We start from the raw sequence: 14,695 nt of genomic DNA on the forward strand, positions 1-14,695 counted from the left end.
CAAGTATAATAGAATAGAGTTAGAACTGACAATAGTCAAACATATGATAAGAAATGATTCTTGCATTTTTATTTAGAGGAAATCCAAGTAGACGAACAATGCAAAATGAATTGTTGTCTATGTGCCGCATCTATAAACAAATATATATACACATCTCCTTCCTTTAAGAAAAAGAATCCAAACAACATAATGTTGTTATGTTTACATGGAATTGAGACCTAATGTTCTATATATGTACTCCTCTATCAATTGCTACTGATTGACTGACGAAGATAACTCAAAGTTTTTTTATAACTTGGAAAACCCAAAAACCAAAAGTTGAAATTATCCACCGTCACAAGCTCCACATACTTATTTGATGGCTTCTCTGTGTTCATATTCTCCCCTGCTCCTTTTATCTTTCCCAATGGTATTGACACCTGCACAAACAAATATGTCAATATACTACTTTAGAAATCTAAGCATATGTGTCCAAGATGTAAATACTTTGAGGGTCTCCCTACCTTATATTGGAATTTGAATACTTCCAATGTCACAGAATACGTTTTAATGGCCCTATCACTGCAAAATCCTACCCTTTCAGTGGAAATGAAGAGGGTTCCAGCGATTGGACCAGCTGTAGTGTATATGTAGCATCGAGAAGCATGTAACAACTTCTCACAGGGAGTGGTATTGAAATTTTTACTGAAGATTCTTCCTTCACGGCCGATGGGTAGGATTTTGACACCATAACTCAACTTGTGCTTCACAATTTGTAACAGTTTGGGTCCTAACTTAACTGCAAAAACAAGAATAATAAATCTGTTAGATTTGATGAGAAAAACAGAATGCATGTTTATCATGATTATTAATCGAGACTGCATGATTATTTTTTCTTTATATACCATTAGTTTTGGAAGTAGTAGAAACAGCGCAAATGGGTTGATAAGGTTTAGACAGAAGTAGCCCCCTTGTTGATATCATCGGGATGCCAATGACGACATTGCTTGACAGTTTATTATCCATAGCTTGACCTCTAATTGTTGTGATTTGGTTATGCTTAGAGCTGAAGTTGCTTGGTAATGCCTTCTGATCATGATATTTATAAGCAGGAAATGATGGCATAAATCAACAACCTTTTGTTGGATGAGTCATCTATGTGTCAAGCTTTTTGGTGGTTTGAATATGAGTGTAAATAATCAAATCTGATTTAGTAGATTCATCCCTTTTGACTTGTGAGCTCATTTTAGAAGGGCCATGGGCTAATTTCCTTTATTGATACTGTCTCTTATGATAAGATTTATAAGTTTACTTTTTTTTAGTGTCATGCTGACAAATCCATTAGCTTTTAATACATGTAAGTTGGACAAAAAGCATATTATAATCAAACTGGCAACAAGTCACATGCAAATTACTTGAACAAGCTAAGAAAACTGAATGGTGAGATGATGGGCTGTATTTTATTTAATCAGATTGATGTGTAAAGCCTGTAATCATAGGTCATGGCTACAGAATATGGGATTTTTTTGATCTTTTCTTGTCCATTTGCAGTGACCAAAATATGCCATGAAAGGCGTCATAGCGCATATATAACAATTCAGAATATACCTTTTATGTCTCAGATTTAACTAAAGGAAAACAATTTCAAACTTTTAACGGTCCTGTAAAAGATATTCTATCTCAAAAATCAGGATGCCGATACAGAATTGTCTCCAATGAGAACTAATGCAATGGAGTTACTATAGATATCCCCTAAATACCATATTGAAAATATCGATATCAATTCACTCTTAGCCCCATGAAAATTTTCAAAATATAATGAACTGAAATTCTCAGTACTTTCCCCCTACATGTGGTGACTACTGACTATTACACGCATGTCTTGTTTCACTCCATTGAAAACATTACTAGCTAACTGGGTAGAATTGTAACCTTCACTAGACGGTAAAGAAAGTAGCAAAACGATTTTCTACATCAGTTGTAGCCAGATTTGCGATACAACGTAAAATTCGAATCACAAGCTTTGTATTGTGATAAAATGTGATGAGATTGTTCTTGATTTTTACTGCAAAAGGCAGAACCTGTATTCTCTAGAGGTTTTGATACTGTATGTGTTATTGTGTATTTATAGACAGTTAGGTGGTGTTTGATAAACTCTTAATTAAAAAGTCATGACTTAATTTTAATTGTCTTAATCTATTAAGTCAAGAAAATATGTTTGTTTTTGACTTAATAAACCAAAAAATAACTATATTGACTTAATCTATACAGACATTGTATATCCATTCAGTCACTTTCTCCATTCAGTCACTTAAAACAAACAAGACACTCATAATCAGAAAGATAAGTCACCTTTTCCGACTGCCCTAACTGTTCGCAGAGAGGTTATAGGCAGTTTAGGCTTTACAACAACATATCAACAGCTAACTGATTACCCAACTGCTTCAAAAGACTGCCACAAGAGGCGCGGCTCTCTTGACCCCCGCAATGTGGGTCATTAGCACACAACCGATGTACACTCCATACCTCCTGACCCTTATCGAGTATAGTATCATACCGTCATATATTACACTAGAATACCAACACAATGAAATATATCATAGGAACCGAATAATTAATTAATTGTCATTAGTTGTCTTTCATCAACCAACAAATCTATATATACATCTTCCTCCCTTTAATTAGGGAAACCAATCGTACTACACAATGATGAATATCTTTAAAGTTTACAAGGAATTGAGAACATAGTTTTAGCAGTTGGGACTGATTGTCTGACAGAGGTATCTTAAAGTTTTCGTGTAACTCGGAAAGCCCATAAACCAGAAGCTGAAGTCATCCACTGTAACTAATTCCACGTACTTGTTTGATGGCCTCTTCATGTTCCTGCTCTCTGCTACTCTTTTTATCTTTCTCAATGGGATCGAAACCTGTGAATAAAAAGTTATGTCAATGCACTAATTATAAAATAAGCAATTGTGAACTAGATGTAACAACTTTTAATCTCCCTAGCTACCTTATATTGGAACTTCAAAAGCTCCCCGGTGGTAGAATACGCTTTGAGTGATTTATCACTACGAAATCCAACCCTCTCAGTTGAAATGAAGAGTATGCCTGCAATCGCACCAGCTGTTGTGTATATGCTACACCGTGTAGCATGCAACAACTTCTCACAATCCCCGGTACTGAAGTTTTTCCTGAAGATCTTTCCTGCGCGGCCAAGTGGTAGGATTTTGGCACCAATAATAAGCTTATGCTTCACAATTTCAATTAATTTGGGTCCTAAACTCGCTGAAATCACAGAAGAAAAAATCTCCGTTAGATTGCAGAGTTATATATATATATATATATATATATATATATCAATGCTTATTATCGCTGAATCAGTGTAAGACTATTACCATGATTTTTAACTGAGACTGCAAAACCGTCTTTCCTTTCTGTGGCATTTGTTTTGGAAGTAGAAAGAAAGTAATGGGGTGTATATGGTTTTGACAAAAGTAAGCCCCTTGGTGATATGATCGGAATGCTCATGACATTGTTTGAGATTATGTTATCCATCTTTTGACACCAGATATTGATGTAATTTAGCTGCCTTGCAGATATGTTTGGAAGCTTGGTACTGAAGTTGATGGGTAATGTGTTGTGAATCATGATATTTATTTATAAAGCCTATAAAGACAACTTTTAGTTGGATGAGTCATATGCTTGTCAACTCGTCGTATGTGGTGGCTGGATTGTGATGCCATACAATAAAGCTAGCCTGACTGAGTTGATTTACTAATTTTGACTTAAAAGCACATTTTAGATGGTATAGGCACATCAACCTTATCTGGAATGCTTCAGCTTAGTTGATACTGGTCTTTCCAATAAGGTTTAAACATCTACTTTTTATTGTCATGCTGACTACTCTTTTCATAGATATCCATTAGTTGGTGATGCAGAGAAGTTGGGAAAAGGATATTATAACCAACATGCCAACCAGCTAGTCCACATATATAAAACATCAGCAAATAAGGATCGACGCAAGTGGTAAGATGTCCTTTATTAAGCTTAATCAGCTTGAGGTGTAAGAGTAGTTGGAAGGTATCTTTCTCATCTTCAAAATTCTCAGTTGATGGTTCTAGAACTCAGATTTTGTGGATGTTTCATTTCATTTGTACTTGTAGCCCCCAAATTCCCAAAGATACACCAAGCATGCCAATGTCATTAATACACATAAGACATCTGGAACATGACATACATAATGATTCAATATATGCCCTTTCTGTTCTATGAAGAAAAAATCAATTGAATATAATGGTCTTGTATTTCAACAACATGTAAGGGTACTAATTACCCGTCGTAAGAACCTATATATACTGATCTCTAGAGATTACGAAGAGATCGATCACATTTGTTAAATTCCATATCCACAACATCCATACCTAGCCCCGCTTTTGTACAGTACATAACTAAAAGTTGATTGTAATTTTTCTAACTGGTTCTCAAGTTCTATATCATGGAAGTCGATTACTCGACGACATGAGTGGAATTACTACCACCGTACCTTATATGAAAGAAGCAAAAGATCGTTCTACCAAAGTCTTGGAGAAAATTTTCTTCAAGATTTTACCTTAGCAACCAAATATCTTGAATTTGGCACCATATATAACTGAACCATTGTTTCACTTTTAGTTCACTTCAGGTCTTAAGCTCACAGCAGATTGGATTGATATGGTTTAGACCTTGGTAGTCCTCTTCAAGATCTTATTGGACTTCCGTTGCATAACATGCATGTTCTGGGAATTTTCCATCAATATTTTAATGGAATAATATATTTACTTCACCAACTTTTTAGTTGGATGAGTAATATGTCTCATTGTTACTGGGAAGCTACTTTTTACTGTAAAATATTACTTTCTGTTTGGGTAATACGAAGCTGAGCAGACTAATGTGGAATCACAGTGTTGGAAATTTCGTAGATGAAATTAATTCATATCATGACTTCAATATTGGCAGCACAGTTGGTTTTTCCAATTTTTGACTCCTCATTAACGATGGGAACAAATATAAACAAAATTCCTCTTGAAGTAAAATTGTAACTACGAAGATGGTCACTGGTAATGATACATTAAAATCATATATGAATGAATATACATAAGTAGAATAGTTGTTCTACCAAAATGTGAAAAGAACTACAAAGAATTCATTTGAAATTTACATGAAATAACGGATCATTCTTCAACGTCAATTGAGTAAGTAGTCCAGACCGATTGCCTGATGGAGGTATCTTTTAATGTTTTCTTAATATTTATGAAGCCCATAAACCAGAAACTGAAATCATCAACGGTTGCTAGCTCCACGTAGCTGTTGGATGGCCTCTTCATATTCTTGGCTTCTAGTACTCCTTTAATCTTAGTTAATGGTATTGACACCTACAAACAGCACTCATACATCAAGACACTGTTTGGAAAACCAAGTATTGTGAAACACATAATAATACTTTGGAGATTCCCTTACCTTATATTGGAACTTTAACAGCTTGCCAGAAGTGGAATATGTTGCAACGGACCTATCACTGCAAAATGCAACCCTTTCTGTAGACACAAATAGAAGCCCTGCAATTGCACCGGCTGTAGTGTATAAGTAGCATTGGGAAGTCTGCAACAGTTTCTCTCCTTCTTTAACACTGAAGTTTTTCTTAAAGATTTTATCTTGGCTGGCAAATTGAACGATTTTGGCACCATTACTTAAGTTGTGTTTCATGATTTCAAAAAACTTTGGTTTTGAACTCACTGCATATTTCAATAACACCATTAGTTCAATAATATATAAATATTAGAACTTTCTGTAGCTGGAGTATTATAGAGAGTCTGCAACTACCTTGATTTTTATTTCTCAGGACATTTAAACTGCCTTCTCTGTCTATGCTATACATCTTTGAAGAAACAGGATAATGGGGTTGATTATAAGGTTCAGACGGTAGTAGTCTCTTTGTTGATTTCATCGGTACTCCGGTAACATGTTTTGGGAATCTGTGATCCATATTTTGATGACAGTTTGTGGTGATTTGGTACCTTGTAGGCCTTTTTCGTTACTCAAATGTTGTTATTATTGAGCTAAATGCTGAAGTGATGGTTAATGTGTTCTAAATGAAGCTTATAGGCATATAAAGATGGAATATACTGACACCTTTTAGCTGTACGAGTCATCCGCATCTCATCTTAAATTCTTTATGGTAAAAAAAAAAGGTAATACAAGTAGTTATTAGTTGAGTCTTTTTTAGGGGACTACCTTACCTTCTCGACATCGTTCTTTTGACTGTGTATGCTTAACCTTTTTTGCAATGCTGAGAGTTTAAATCAAAGTTATCAAATGGCTCCTCATTCACAAAAAGTAAGTAGTGAATAAAGATGATTCTAAAAGAGACTTATACATGAATTGATGTCTTAACTCACTTTCTAAACAGTTGCAGACTGTAACACCAAGCTAAGAAAACTAACAAGAAAGTGGTTAGGCCCTTTTTTTTTAATTTTATTTTAGTTGATCAGATTGATGTGTAAAGTAGTGGAATGGTGACTGTAATTCCCAATTTTGGATATAGGCGATCATATGCTACTTTTAAGGATATTTTCTTCTCCATAGCCATGTCATGATCAGACGTTAGTCTGAGTCAAAAGACTCGATCTCCCTAATAGTATCAATATATGCATCTATATTTCTCACTTACGACTTACTTTCCCAAAAAATGTCTTGTTTGATCATTTTGTGTTAACTTTTTTAGTTTTTTAGTGAGGTGTGATCATTTGAAAATTAAAATTTTCGTGAAAACTATAAAACTGGTCAAAACAAACTGTGATCTGAATGTAACACAAAGTGTTTTTAATGTGTTTTTAATGTGTTTTTAGAAAACACATTGTTGTAAGTTATATCATAGTGTGTGAACAATATTCTAAATTTTCACGCGTCATCAAAAACACACTGTGATTTAAAACTTAACACAATGTGTTTTTAGATTACACAATAAGAACACATTATGGTTTTATAAAACATAATTAAAACACATTGTGCTAAATTCACATCTTTTGTCCAGTTTTATAGTTTTCACAGAAAATTTAGTTAACATTTTAATAACTTCTTAAACACTAACTACATCCCATTATATTATAGTATTCATTAGATTATAGTATTTGATTATGATTTTTGTTATTCAATATCAGATAATCACCTGTATAACACATCCAAACATACCCTATATGTTTTCTTATTTTATTGATTGTGCCTCTAATCAGAATCATCTATTGTTAAAGGATCACATTTGATACATCAAGTTTGTATATTAATAATAATAAAAAGAATAAATGGGGGAAAGATGTAAATAATGAAAGTTGGAGGGTCATTTGTGTACAATAGAAAGAAGTGTTGTTGGAGGCGGTTACTAGCCGTTGTGGCTATATGTATATAGATATACGTTGTAATTCTCATTTTAATGAATGAAATATATCAGATAATTCTCTCTCTTTCCTTTGATTCATTTCTTCCATATCAACATTGCATCAAGGAAATCAATGTTAGAGGGATCCCATATATTAGCGATAAACGTTTTTGCCTACCAAGGTTTGTTTAAGTTGTCATATACAGCATAGTGCCTCCCTGACCCTCCACTGGGTAATATCTTGACTTCAAGGCCATTATAATGCTTTGTGAAAGTATGTGGCTAATGATCTTTAGGCTTTTAAATCATCCCTGAGTACATGTTCAGTTGTGATAACAACTTATATTTGCTTATAAGTTCATCTCCCACAATGGTTTCCCTTACAAAAAAAGATATTACAACTGACTGAGAACTAGAGTTGGCAATGTTTCAATAGTACCTCCCAATTTGTCATTCACGCTATATAACAACTTCGCAACATAACCAACTCACGGTGTTGATTTGATCTTGAATCTGAATATGAAACTCATATTTAACCAAAAAATTCTGAAAACCAAACAAGTCCAACAAACAAACAATTTCAAGCAATAATATGCAGACAAAAAAAATACAAAACAGAACTGATATGATGAATAACGATTGTTTTTCAGTTGGCAGGATTGTTAATGAACTACAAGTATCAAATTAACACATCGGCCCCCACAAAACCCCCAGTAATCCACTTTAAAAGATTCAGGAAACCTCAAACCAGTATCATTATAACCGTCTATAAACCATATTTTGACCACAACATTGGGCGATTTGTAGATGAAATGAACTAATTTTTTGATTAGAATGTTGAGAGCATGCAGGATCAGTTTTCCAATATGCATGTTGGATCATATCACTTAAACGGATGACAACACATATACTCTCTATCAAGTAGACAAAATCAACTTGAAGCTCAAAAAGCTGATGTCAAAATACTCTTGAATAATGAGATATCAACTTAAATAATAAGATTTCAATATACACCCTTTTTCTCATATGAGAAGTTTACCAAAATATGGAATTAGCTACAAGAATTTACATTTGATGAAATCAAGGATCAAATTTCAGTTCGCAGGATGGAGGTATCTTAACGTCTTTTTAGAATTTCCAAAGCCCATAAACCAGAAGTTGAAATCGTCTACGGTCACTAGTTCCACATAGTTGTTAGATGGTCTCTTCATATTCTTGATTTCATGTGCTCCTTTTATCTTAGATAATGGGATTGAGACCTATATACAATACAAAGTATATGTCAGGACGCTGTTTAAAAAACTCAAAGTATTGTGAAGCAGGATGATTATACTTTGGAGGTTCTTTTACCTTATATTGAAACTTTAGCAGCTCGCCTGTCGTAGAATATGTTTTAATGGACTTATTGCTGCAAAATGCAACTCTTTCTGTAGAAACAAATAGGAGCCCTGCTATGGCACCTGCTGTAGTGTATAAATAGCATTGGGAAGTCTGCAGTAGTTTCTCTCCCTCTTTGATACTGAAGTTTTTCCTAAAGGTTTTACCTTGGCTGCCAAATTGAACAATTCTAGCCCCGTTACTTAACTTTTGCTTCACGATTTTAATTAGTTTGGGTCCAAAACTCCCTGCATATTTCAGAAATAAGAAAAATATAAGATCACCAACAACAATTGACAAAGATGGAATCATTTGTAATCAAAGTACTATAGAGAAGTAATTACCATTGCTCTCCCAATGAGTTGCAGCAACAGGGTAATGGGGTTGATTATAAGGTTTAGATGATAATAGTCCCCTTGTTGATTCCACAGGGACTCCAATTACATGGTTTAATAATCTTTGATCCATATTTTGATGATAGTTTGCTGTGATTCAGCTGCCTGCTTTAGATTGTCTAATGTTATTTTTAAGCTGAATGCAGAAGTTGGTTAATATGTTTCTGAATGAACAAATTTATAGGCATATAAAGATGACAGAAATCAACAACTTTTAGTTGGATGAGTCATCCACATGTCATCTTTACTGGTGGTTGGTAGTTGAATCTTTTATAGGCACTACTTTATTACCTTGTTGATGCCATTGCTTTTGACTGTATATGCCAAACTTTTCGTGTCACACTGACGGTTTCTGTCAAATTAAGTTATCCTGTGGTTGCTAATGCAACAAAGTTTGTAATAAATATGGATTAGCATGAAAATGTGGAGTACACCCCTACTTAGTTTGTTTAACCAGGCTAGCTTTCACTACTTAGAGGCTCAAATCATTCACTTATGTCGTGTCGAATGTATTAACTAAGACGCTGAGCTACATAACTTTCACTACTTCGAATTTCTGCTGACTAGTGTTTTGTCAAGAAAGCTAAAGCAAGTGGTTAGATGATCCTTGTGCTACTTAATCAGATTGAGGTGTAAAGTAGTGATATTCACTTGAATTCATATATATGGATATATATAGGTCGTGTCACTCTATGGAATTAACACCTTAGATATTCGTATATAATATAAGACTAAATCAAAAAATTATATGTAATTCGATCAATAACTTTCTCTATGCACTATGCTACTACTCTCTAGTTATGTACATATATCTTGCACAACATTTTTATTACAGTTAATGATGATGGACATCTGCCTAACAAAGTTGACACTGTTTTGGATATTTGTCAATTGTCATATCCAATACATTTTGAACATGAAAAACCAGCATGGGTAGAATATCATACGTAAATGCATAATATGTTACAAAAGTTGACAATATCTCATCAGCACCAACAAGGCAACAATGTAGCTACTCAAACAAAACAACACTTTTAAATTTATAATCTAAGAAACAGCACACCTGTCAGGTTGATCTTGAATTTGAATCTGAAAAAATTAACACACTTTTCAAAACAGGAAACAATCCAAAAAAAAAAAAAAAACTTTAAACAATTTTGACCAACAAGTTATAATCAGCATAATATACATACACAATAAAGTACACAAGAGAAGCAACAAATGACCAACGAACATCCAGAATGCCACATCCTTCCGTTGGCTGGACCATAAATATACTCCCATCGCGTGTATTTAAATTAATACATCGGGCTCCACTAAACTCCCAGTATAATTCACCTTACAAGATTCAGGAAATATCAGTCCAGCTTCATCACAACCGGCTTTAGTAATATGAGGACATGACCGCACATCAAGATATTCCAGTGACCTGCATGACTCCAAAACCATACTTATTCCCGACACAGTAATCTTTGGACAATTGCTGATTTTCAAAACCTTCAAACCCAACTCAAACCCCTCATTCCTCAATGCCTCAAAAGCAGCATCTGTCACCTCCTCACAGCAGCCAATATCAAGAACCTCTAGACAAGTGCATTGTGAAAGAATGCGATTTAATGACTCATCTGAAACATTTAAACACCAATCCATTCTTAAGATCCTGAGACTTTGAGTAGAAGCAGACAGTGATGTTATTGATTCACTGGATAAATCCCGACAGCCTCCAATTACCAGAGTCTCAAGATTTTTGCAGAGATTAGCAACAGTGAATATAGATTTGTCTCCAAGTTTATAACAATCGAGCAACTTTAATGTTTTCAGGGACGTTGAGCAAGCTTCTGCAATGGTGGATATTCCAATATCTCCGATATTAGTACATTTGTTTACATCCAAATGCTTTAGGTGTTTACATCCGTTAACTAGAGCTATGACTCCAACGTCAGTAATGTTGGTGCAACCTTGCAAACCCAGTTCTTCTAAACTACGACAGTTTTTAGATAGAGATTCTAAAAGGATGTCCGTAACAAAGCGGCAACCAGCAAGATGTAAGCTTTTCAGGTCATGGCAACCCTCTGCAACAGCTGATAATCCTTTATCCGTTAGCTTCCTACAGTATGAGACATCTAATGAGTGCAGAGATGACAGACCAGATCCAATGGCTGCCATTCCAGAATCGGTGATACCTATAAAATCATGATCATTGTTAGTTGTCAAGAACTTAAATTAACATGCTATTGAAGCATAATGATTTACGAAGTCTGGTGGTATGGTATCTGTGGATGAAATAAACAAAATTGATTTATTTTCATATAAAAAATCGTGTTATTAATCAAAGGTAAGTACCATTTATCAGGAGATCATAGCAAGTTTCTGTGCCATTCAACCACAAGGTTCAAAAGATCATATTATGTCCTATCTTGAAATCGGTATAGTACTACTAATTTAATGAGTCTTTTGTTTGAGTATTAGTCAAACTTTGACATAAGAACAAGAGAAATAAGCACAATTATAACAGTAAGCACTTTAGCAAACTACAAAGACATGCCAAACAATAGTATTGTCACCATGGCTTATGAGGGAAACACAAAATGCCAGACTCTGCTCCCCAGTCATAAATTTTAACCAGATGAGTAAGATCACCATAAGAACCAGTTGTTCAACACACATGCAAAAAACATATAATGAAACTTAAACAGGAACAATCGTTAAAAAGTTTCTGGTAAAAAGATATAATGAACCCTACCGAGCCACAAATATGATTCCATGAATTCACTCAACATGGAAACTATTAGCCAGTAAAAGTACCCTAATGACCCTGATGATAACAAACCCTAATACCCTATAAGTGCAAAATAAGAAACGGTTAAGCAATTACAATAAGCAAAATTTTCACTCCACAATTCAACACAAAAACATTCAACCAAGACACAGGCAGGAAACAAAATTCTTGACCCCTGATATAGATGATCAACACAGGTAAAGCACAAAAAATTGCAAAGTGGTCCATCAAGCCGAAGTCAATGATACAAATCTACAAATGAATGAGCATTTCATGTAACTTATAGCTACGGTTCTAAGACTTCCCCACAGTTAAGTCAAAGAGCAAGCATAGCATTTAAAGTAGGTGATCATATTCAATAGCATTGGAGTGTCAATACAACATTACTTGTTCCCACAATCAAATAAAAGAATGTGAGGACTCCCACAATAGGTTTACGGTAATTCAGGTTAGAGAGCGGGAGTTCTTGCAGCAAAAGGTCTGCAACCATATAAATAATATGCAATGCGAACAAAACCACTGTCAATATTCTAAGACAAGTTCAAATGCAGGACGTATACAACCTAAATATATTCAAGTTTTCAAAGTATTCAGAAAAATCAAGAACTCTTCATCTTTGATCTTTGGGTACAAAAACCACTTTAGAGATTGCAGGATCGTAAATTTCAGCATGTTTAGCAACCTGGTATAGTAAACCAACAAATACTTCTCATTTCTTTCAAAACCACTTAGAGACGAATGGAAGTAACAAGTTGGATCATAATCAATAAGATGAGAAATGACAAACTTTAACAATTTGGTGGAATGCAACTGAGGAATGAAATTATTTTTTCTTTGGCATACTCTGTGTTAAGTTCTTTTTCCCAGCCTATGAGCTTATCAACTTGACTTGATGCCCTTTTTAAGCCCATGAGATCGAATTGATAAACTCATATAAGCGAATTGGCTTTTGTAATTTCAATAAGCCAATAAAGACAGAAAATAACGTAAACTTATATAAGCTTATTGGCTTATAGAATTTCAATAAGCCAATAAAGACAGAAAAACGTAATACAAACACACCATAAATTAGGCTAAAAGTCTAAAACCTCACACAATCCTTAACTTCATACAACCCAAATTTAAGAATACCCTGCAATCAAAACCATAACTTTCCCATGAACCCTGATTGACCAATCCACAAAAGGCACAAACTTTCTAATGAAGCACAATTCACTACTAATTCACAAGAATCACAAGAACTTTTCCATGTCACCAATTCACAAAAATCACAAAACTTTCCCGCAAACCCCGATACACTAATCCACAAAACTTTCCCAAAACCCAAATTCACTAATTTGCAAAATAGCACAAACCTTTCAGCAAACCCCAATTCACAAGAATCACCCCAAACTACCAACTCACAAAAAGCACAAATTTTACTTAGATTCCACTTTCTAGTCCATGAAAAGCAAACGGGTTTCGCCCTACAATTTATGAGGTGACCCATCGGCTAATAGGTTGTATATTCTAATCCCATGATTATGTGAGGTATAATCGCCTTTATAAAACTTACAAAAGCACAAAACTTTCCACGAACACCAATACTTTCCCACAAACACCAATACACAAACATACAAAAAAACACAACTTTACCACAAACCCCAATTCACCAATCCATTAAAAGTACAAAACTTTCCATAAAGGGTCTTAGCCTCTTAGGCCTAACGGCATTTCAGGTAATTTATCAGCTTATAGGCTATGGATTATAGTATTATGACTGAAAAGTTGTAAATATATGTGAGATATAATATAATCGCCTTTCTGTTATGAAGTAAACAAAAACCAATCCACAAAAGCACAAAACTTTTCCACAAATTCCAATTCACATCAACACAAAAAGCACAAAACTTTACCAAAAAAACCATCAAAAAGAAATTATAAAATATAAAAAATTGATCCAACCTTTACAATTCTGAAGCTTGAGCATCCTCAAAGCAGTAAACCCAGAAGCAATAACAGAGAGATCTGAATCAGTAACACCAGGATAAAAAGATCTTGATGCTGACTGACTCAGATCAAGATCTTTAAGGCGAGTGAATCTTGCAGCCATCTTTCGAAGCATATGTGGGCCTGCACGTGCACAAAGCTTCTTCCTTTCTGTGCTTTGAAGATACAACCATTTCTTACAAACAAGACCAAATATTTCCTTATCCTTATCTGATTCAAGTTTACATAAAACTGCTCTCAGTTCATCATCTCTTAATCTATCATTTATACAGCAATATATATTTTTATCATTATTGTTATCATCTTCTACATGTTTTTGGTTGATTTTATTATCCATTTGAGAATGATTGGATTGAGGGAAACAAAACCTAATGAGCTGTTTTGTTGAGTTTGGGATGAGTTTGATTGTTTAGTGAGTGAATGAATGTGGACCCAACAAAAGAGGTTGGATCAATCACTGACAACACCCACATGGTTTTGTACTTTTGTGATTTTGTTCGGACGCTACGTTTTTACCTTCTGTAACAAACTACAATATTATCAAGATTATTATAATTTATAATCGTAGTTATCAACTCCATATCTTGATTCGACTCGAAATCTGACTTTTTTTTTCTATTATGGTTCGATTCAAATTCTAAGATATTTGATAATATATAACTTTATAAAAAAAATTATTATAAAAATATAATATTGTATTAACATATTAAGTTAAATATAATAAACATTATTAAAATAAAAATCAAATTAAATTATATAAAT

General features: G+C 34.1%; 5 protein-coding genes across 5 annotated transcripts; all 5 read right to left on the bottom strand.

The window, feature by feature from the left end:
* Window positions 1-44: 44 nt before the first annotated feature.
* LOC122580044 (GEM-like protein 6) lies at window positions 45-1,040 on the bottom strand. The gene is made up of 3 exons (XM_043752314.1): window positions 885-1,040; window positions 504-778; window positions 45-419 (listed from the first exon to the last, which is right to left on the bottom strand). Exons 1-3 carry the CDS (start codon window positions 1,003-1,005, stop codon window positions 246-248), a joined length of 570 nt encoding a protein of 189 aa, XP_043608249.1. The 5' UTR covers window positions 1,006-1,040; the 3' UTR covers window positions 45-245.
* A 1,541-nt stretch (window positions 1,041-2,581) lies between these two features.
* Window positions 2,582-3,592, bottom strand: LOC122580271 (putative GEM-like protein 8). The gene is made up of 3 exons (XM_043752548.1): window positions 3,378-3,592; window positions 2,993-3,267; window positions 2,582-2,906 (listed from the first exon to the last, which is right to left on the bottom strand). Exons 1-3 carry the CDS (start codon window positions 3,535-3,537, stop codon window positions 2,730-2,732), a joined length of 612 nt encoding a protein of 203 aa, XP_043608483.1. The 5' UTR covers window positions 3,538-3,592; the 3' UTR covers window positions 2,582-2,729.
* Window positions 3,593-5,076: 1,484 nt separating this feature from the next.
* Window positions 5,077-6,090, bottom strand: LOC122580530 (GEM-like protein 4). Its single transcript, XM_043752804.1, has 3 exons — window positions 5,842-6,090; window positions 5,479-5,753; window positions 5,077-5,393 (listed from the first exon to the last, which is right to left on the bottom strand). Exons 1-3 carry the CDS (start codon window positions 6,002-6,004, stop codon window positions 5,193-5,195), a joined length of 639 nt encoding a protein of 212 aa, XP_043608739.1. The 5' UTR covers window positions 6,005-6,090; the 3' UTR covers window positions 5,077-5,192.
* A 2,266-nt stretch (window positions 6,091-8,356) lies between these two features.
* LOC122580261 (putative GEM-like protein 8) lies at window positions 8,357-9,290 on the bottom strand. Its single transcript, XM_043752540.1, has 3 exons — window positions 9,115-9,290; window positions 8,744-9,018; window positions 8,357-8,652 (listed from the first exon to the last, which is right to left on the bottom strand). Exons 1-3 carry the CDS (start codon window positions 9,236-9,238, stop codon window positions 8,488-8,490), a joined length of 564 nt encoding a protein of 187 aa, XP_043608475.1. The 5' UTR covers window positions 9,239-9,290; the 3' UTR covers window positions 8,357-8,487.
* Window positions 9,291-10,174: 884 nt separating this feature from the next.
* On the bottom strand, window positions 10,175-14,370 carry LOC122578617 (F-box/LRR-repeat protein 3). Its single transcript, XM_043750613.1, has 2 exons — window positions 13,889-14,370; window positions 10,175-11,348 (listed from the first exon to the last, which is right to left on the bottom strand). Exons 1-2 carry the CDS (start codon window positions 14,268-14,270, stop codon window positions 10,459-10,461), a joined length of 1,272 nt encoding a protein of 423 aa, XP_043606548.1. The 5' UTR covers window positions 14,271-14,370; the 3' UTR covers window positions 10,175-10,458.
* Between the last annotated feature and the right edge of the window lie 325 nt (window positions 14,371-14,695).

This window comes from Erigeron canadensis, chromosome 8 (genome assembly GCF_010389155.1).
Source record: "Erigeron canadensis isolate Cc75 chromosome 8, C_canadensis_v1, whole genome shotgun sequence".
Lineage (NCBI taxonomy): Eukaryota > Viridiplantae > Streptophyta > Magnoliopsida > Asterales > Asteraceae > Erigeron > Erigeron canadensis.

Bases quoted from the DNA above. Each gene is read 5' to 3' on its own strand.
- LOC122580044 (XM_043752314.1), bottom strand. From the start codon at position 1,005: ATGGATAATAAACTGTCAAGCAATGTCGTCATTGGCATCCCGATGATA. The intron at 779-884 runs GTATATAAAGAA...TTGTTTTTGCAG, and splicing joins TACTACTTCCAAAACTAATG to TTAAGTTAGGACCCAAACTG. The intron at 420-503 runs GTAGGGAGACCC...TTGTTTGTGCAG, and splicing joins TATTCAAATTCCAATATAAG to GTGTCAATACCATTGGGAAA.
- LOC122580271 (XM_043752548.1), bottom strand. From the start codon at position 3,537: ATGGATAACATAATCTCAAACAATGTCATGAGCATTCCGATCATATCA. The intron at 3,268-3,377 runs GTAATAGTCTTA...CTGTGATTTCAG, and splicing joins AGTCTCAGTTAAAAATCATG to CGAGTTTAGGACCCAAATTA. The intron at 2,907-2,992 runs GTAGCTAGGGAG...TTTTATTCACAG, and splicing joins TTTTGAAGTTCCAATATAAG to GTTTCGATCCCATTGAGAAA.
- LOC122580530 (XM_043752804.1), bottom strand. From the start codon at position 6,004: ATGGATCACAGATTCCCAAAACATGTTACCGGAGTACCGATGAAATCA. The intron at 5,754-5,841 runs GTAGTTGCAGAC...TGAAATATGCAG, and splicing joins CCTGAGAAATAAAAATCAAG to TGAGTTCAAAACCAAAGTTT. The intron at 5,394-5,478 runs GTAAGGGAATCT...TGCTGTTTGTAG, and splicing joins TGTTAAAGTTCCAATATAAG to GTGTCAATACCATTAACTAA.
- LOC122580261 (XM_043752540.1), bottom strand. From the start codon at position 9,238: ATGGATCAAAGATTATTAAACCATGTAATTGGAGTCCCTGTGGAATCA. The intron at 9,019-9,114 runs GTAATTACTTCT...TGAAATATGCAG, and splicing joins AACTCATTGGGAGAGCAATG to GGAGTTTTGGACCCAAACTA. The intron at 8,653-8,743 runs GTAAAAGAACCT...TATTGTATATAG, and splicing joins TGCTAAAGTTTCAATATAAG to GTCTCAATCCCATTATCTAA.
- LOC122578617 (XM_043750613.1), bottom strand. From the start codon at position 14,270: ATGGATAATAAAATCAACCAAAAACATGTAGAAGATGATAACAATAAT. The intron at 11,349-13,888 runs GTTGGATCAATT...ATGATTTTATAG, and splicing joins CAAGCTTCAGAATTGTAAAG to GTATCACCGATTCTGGAATG.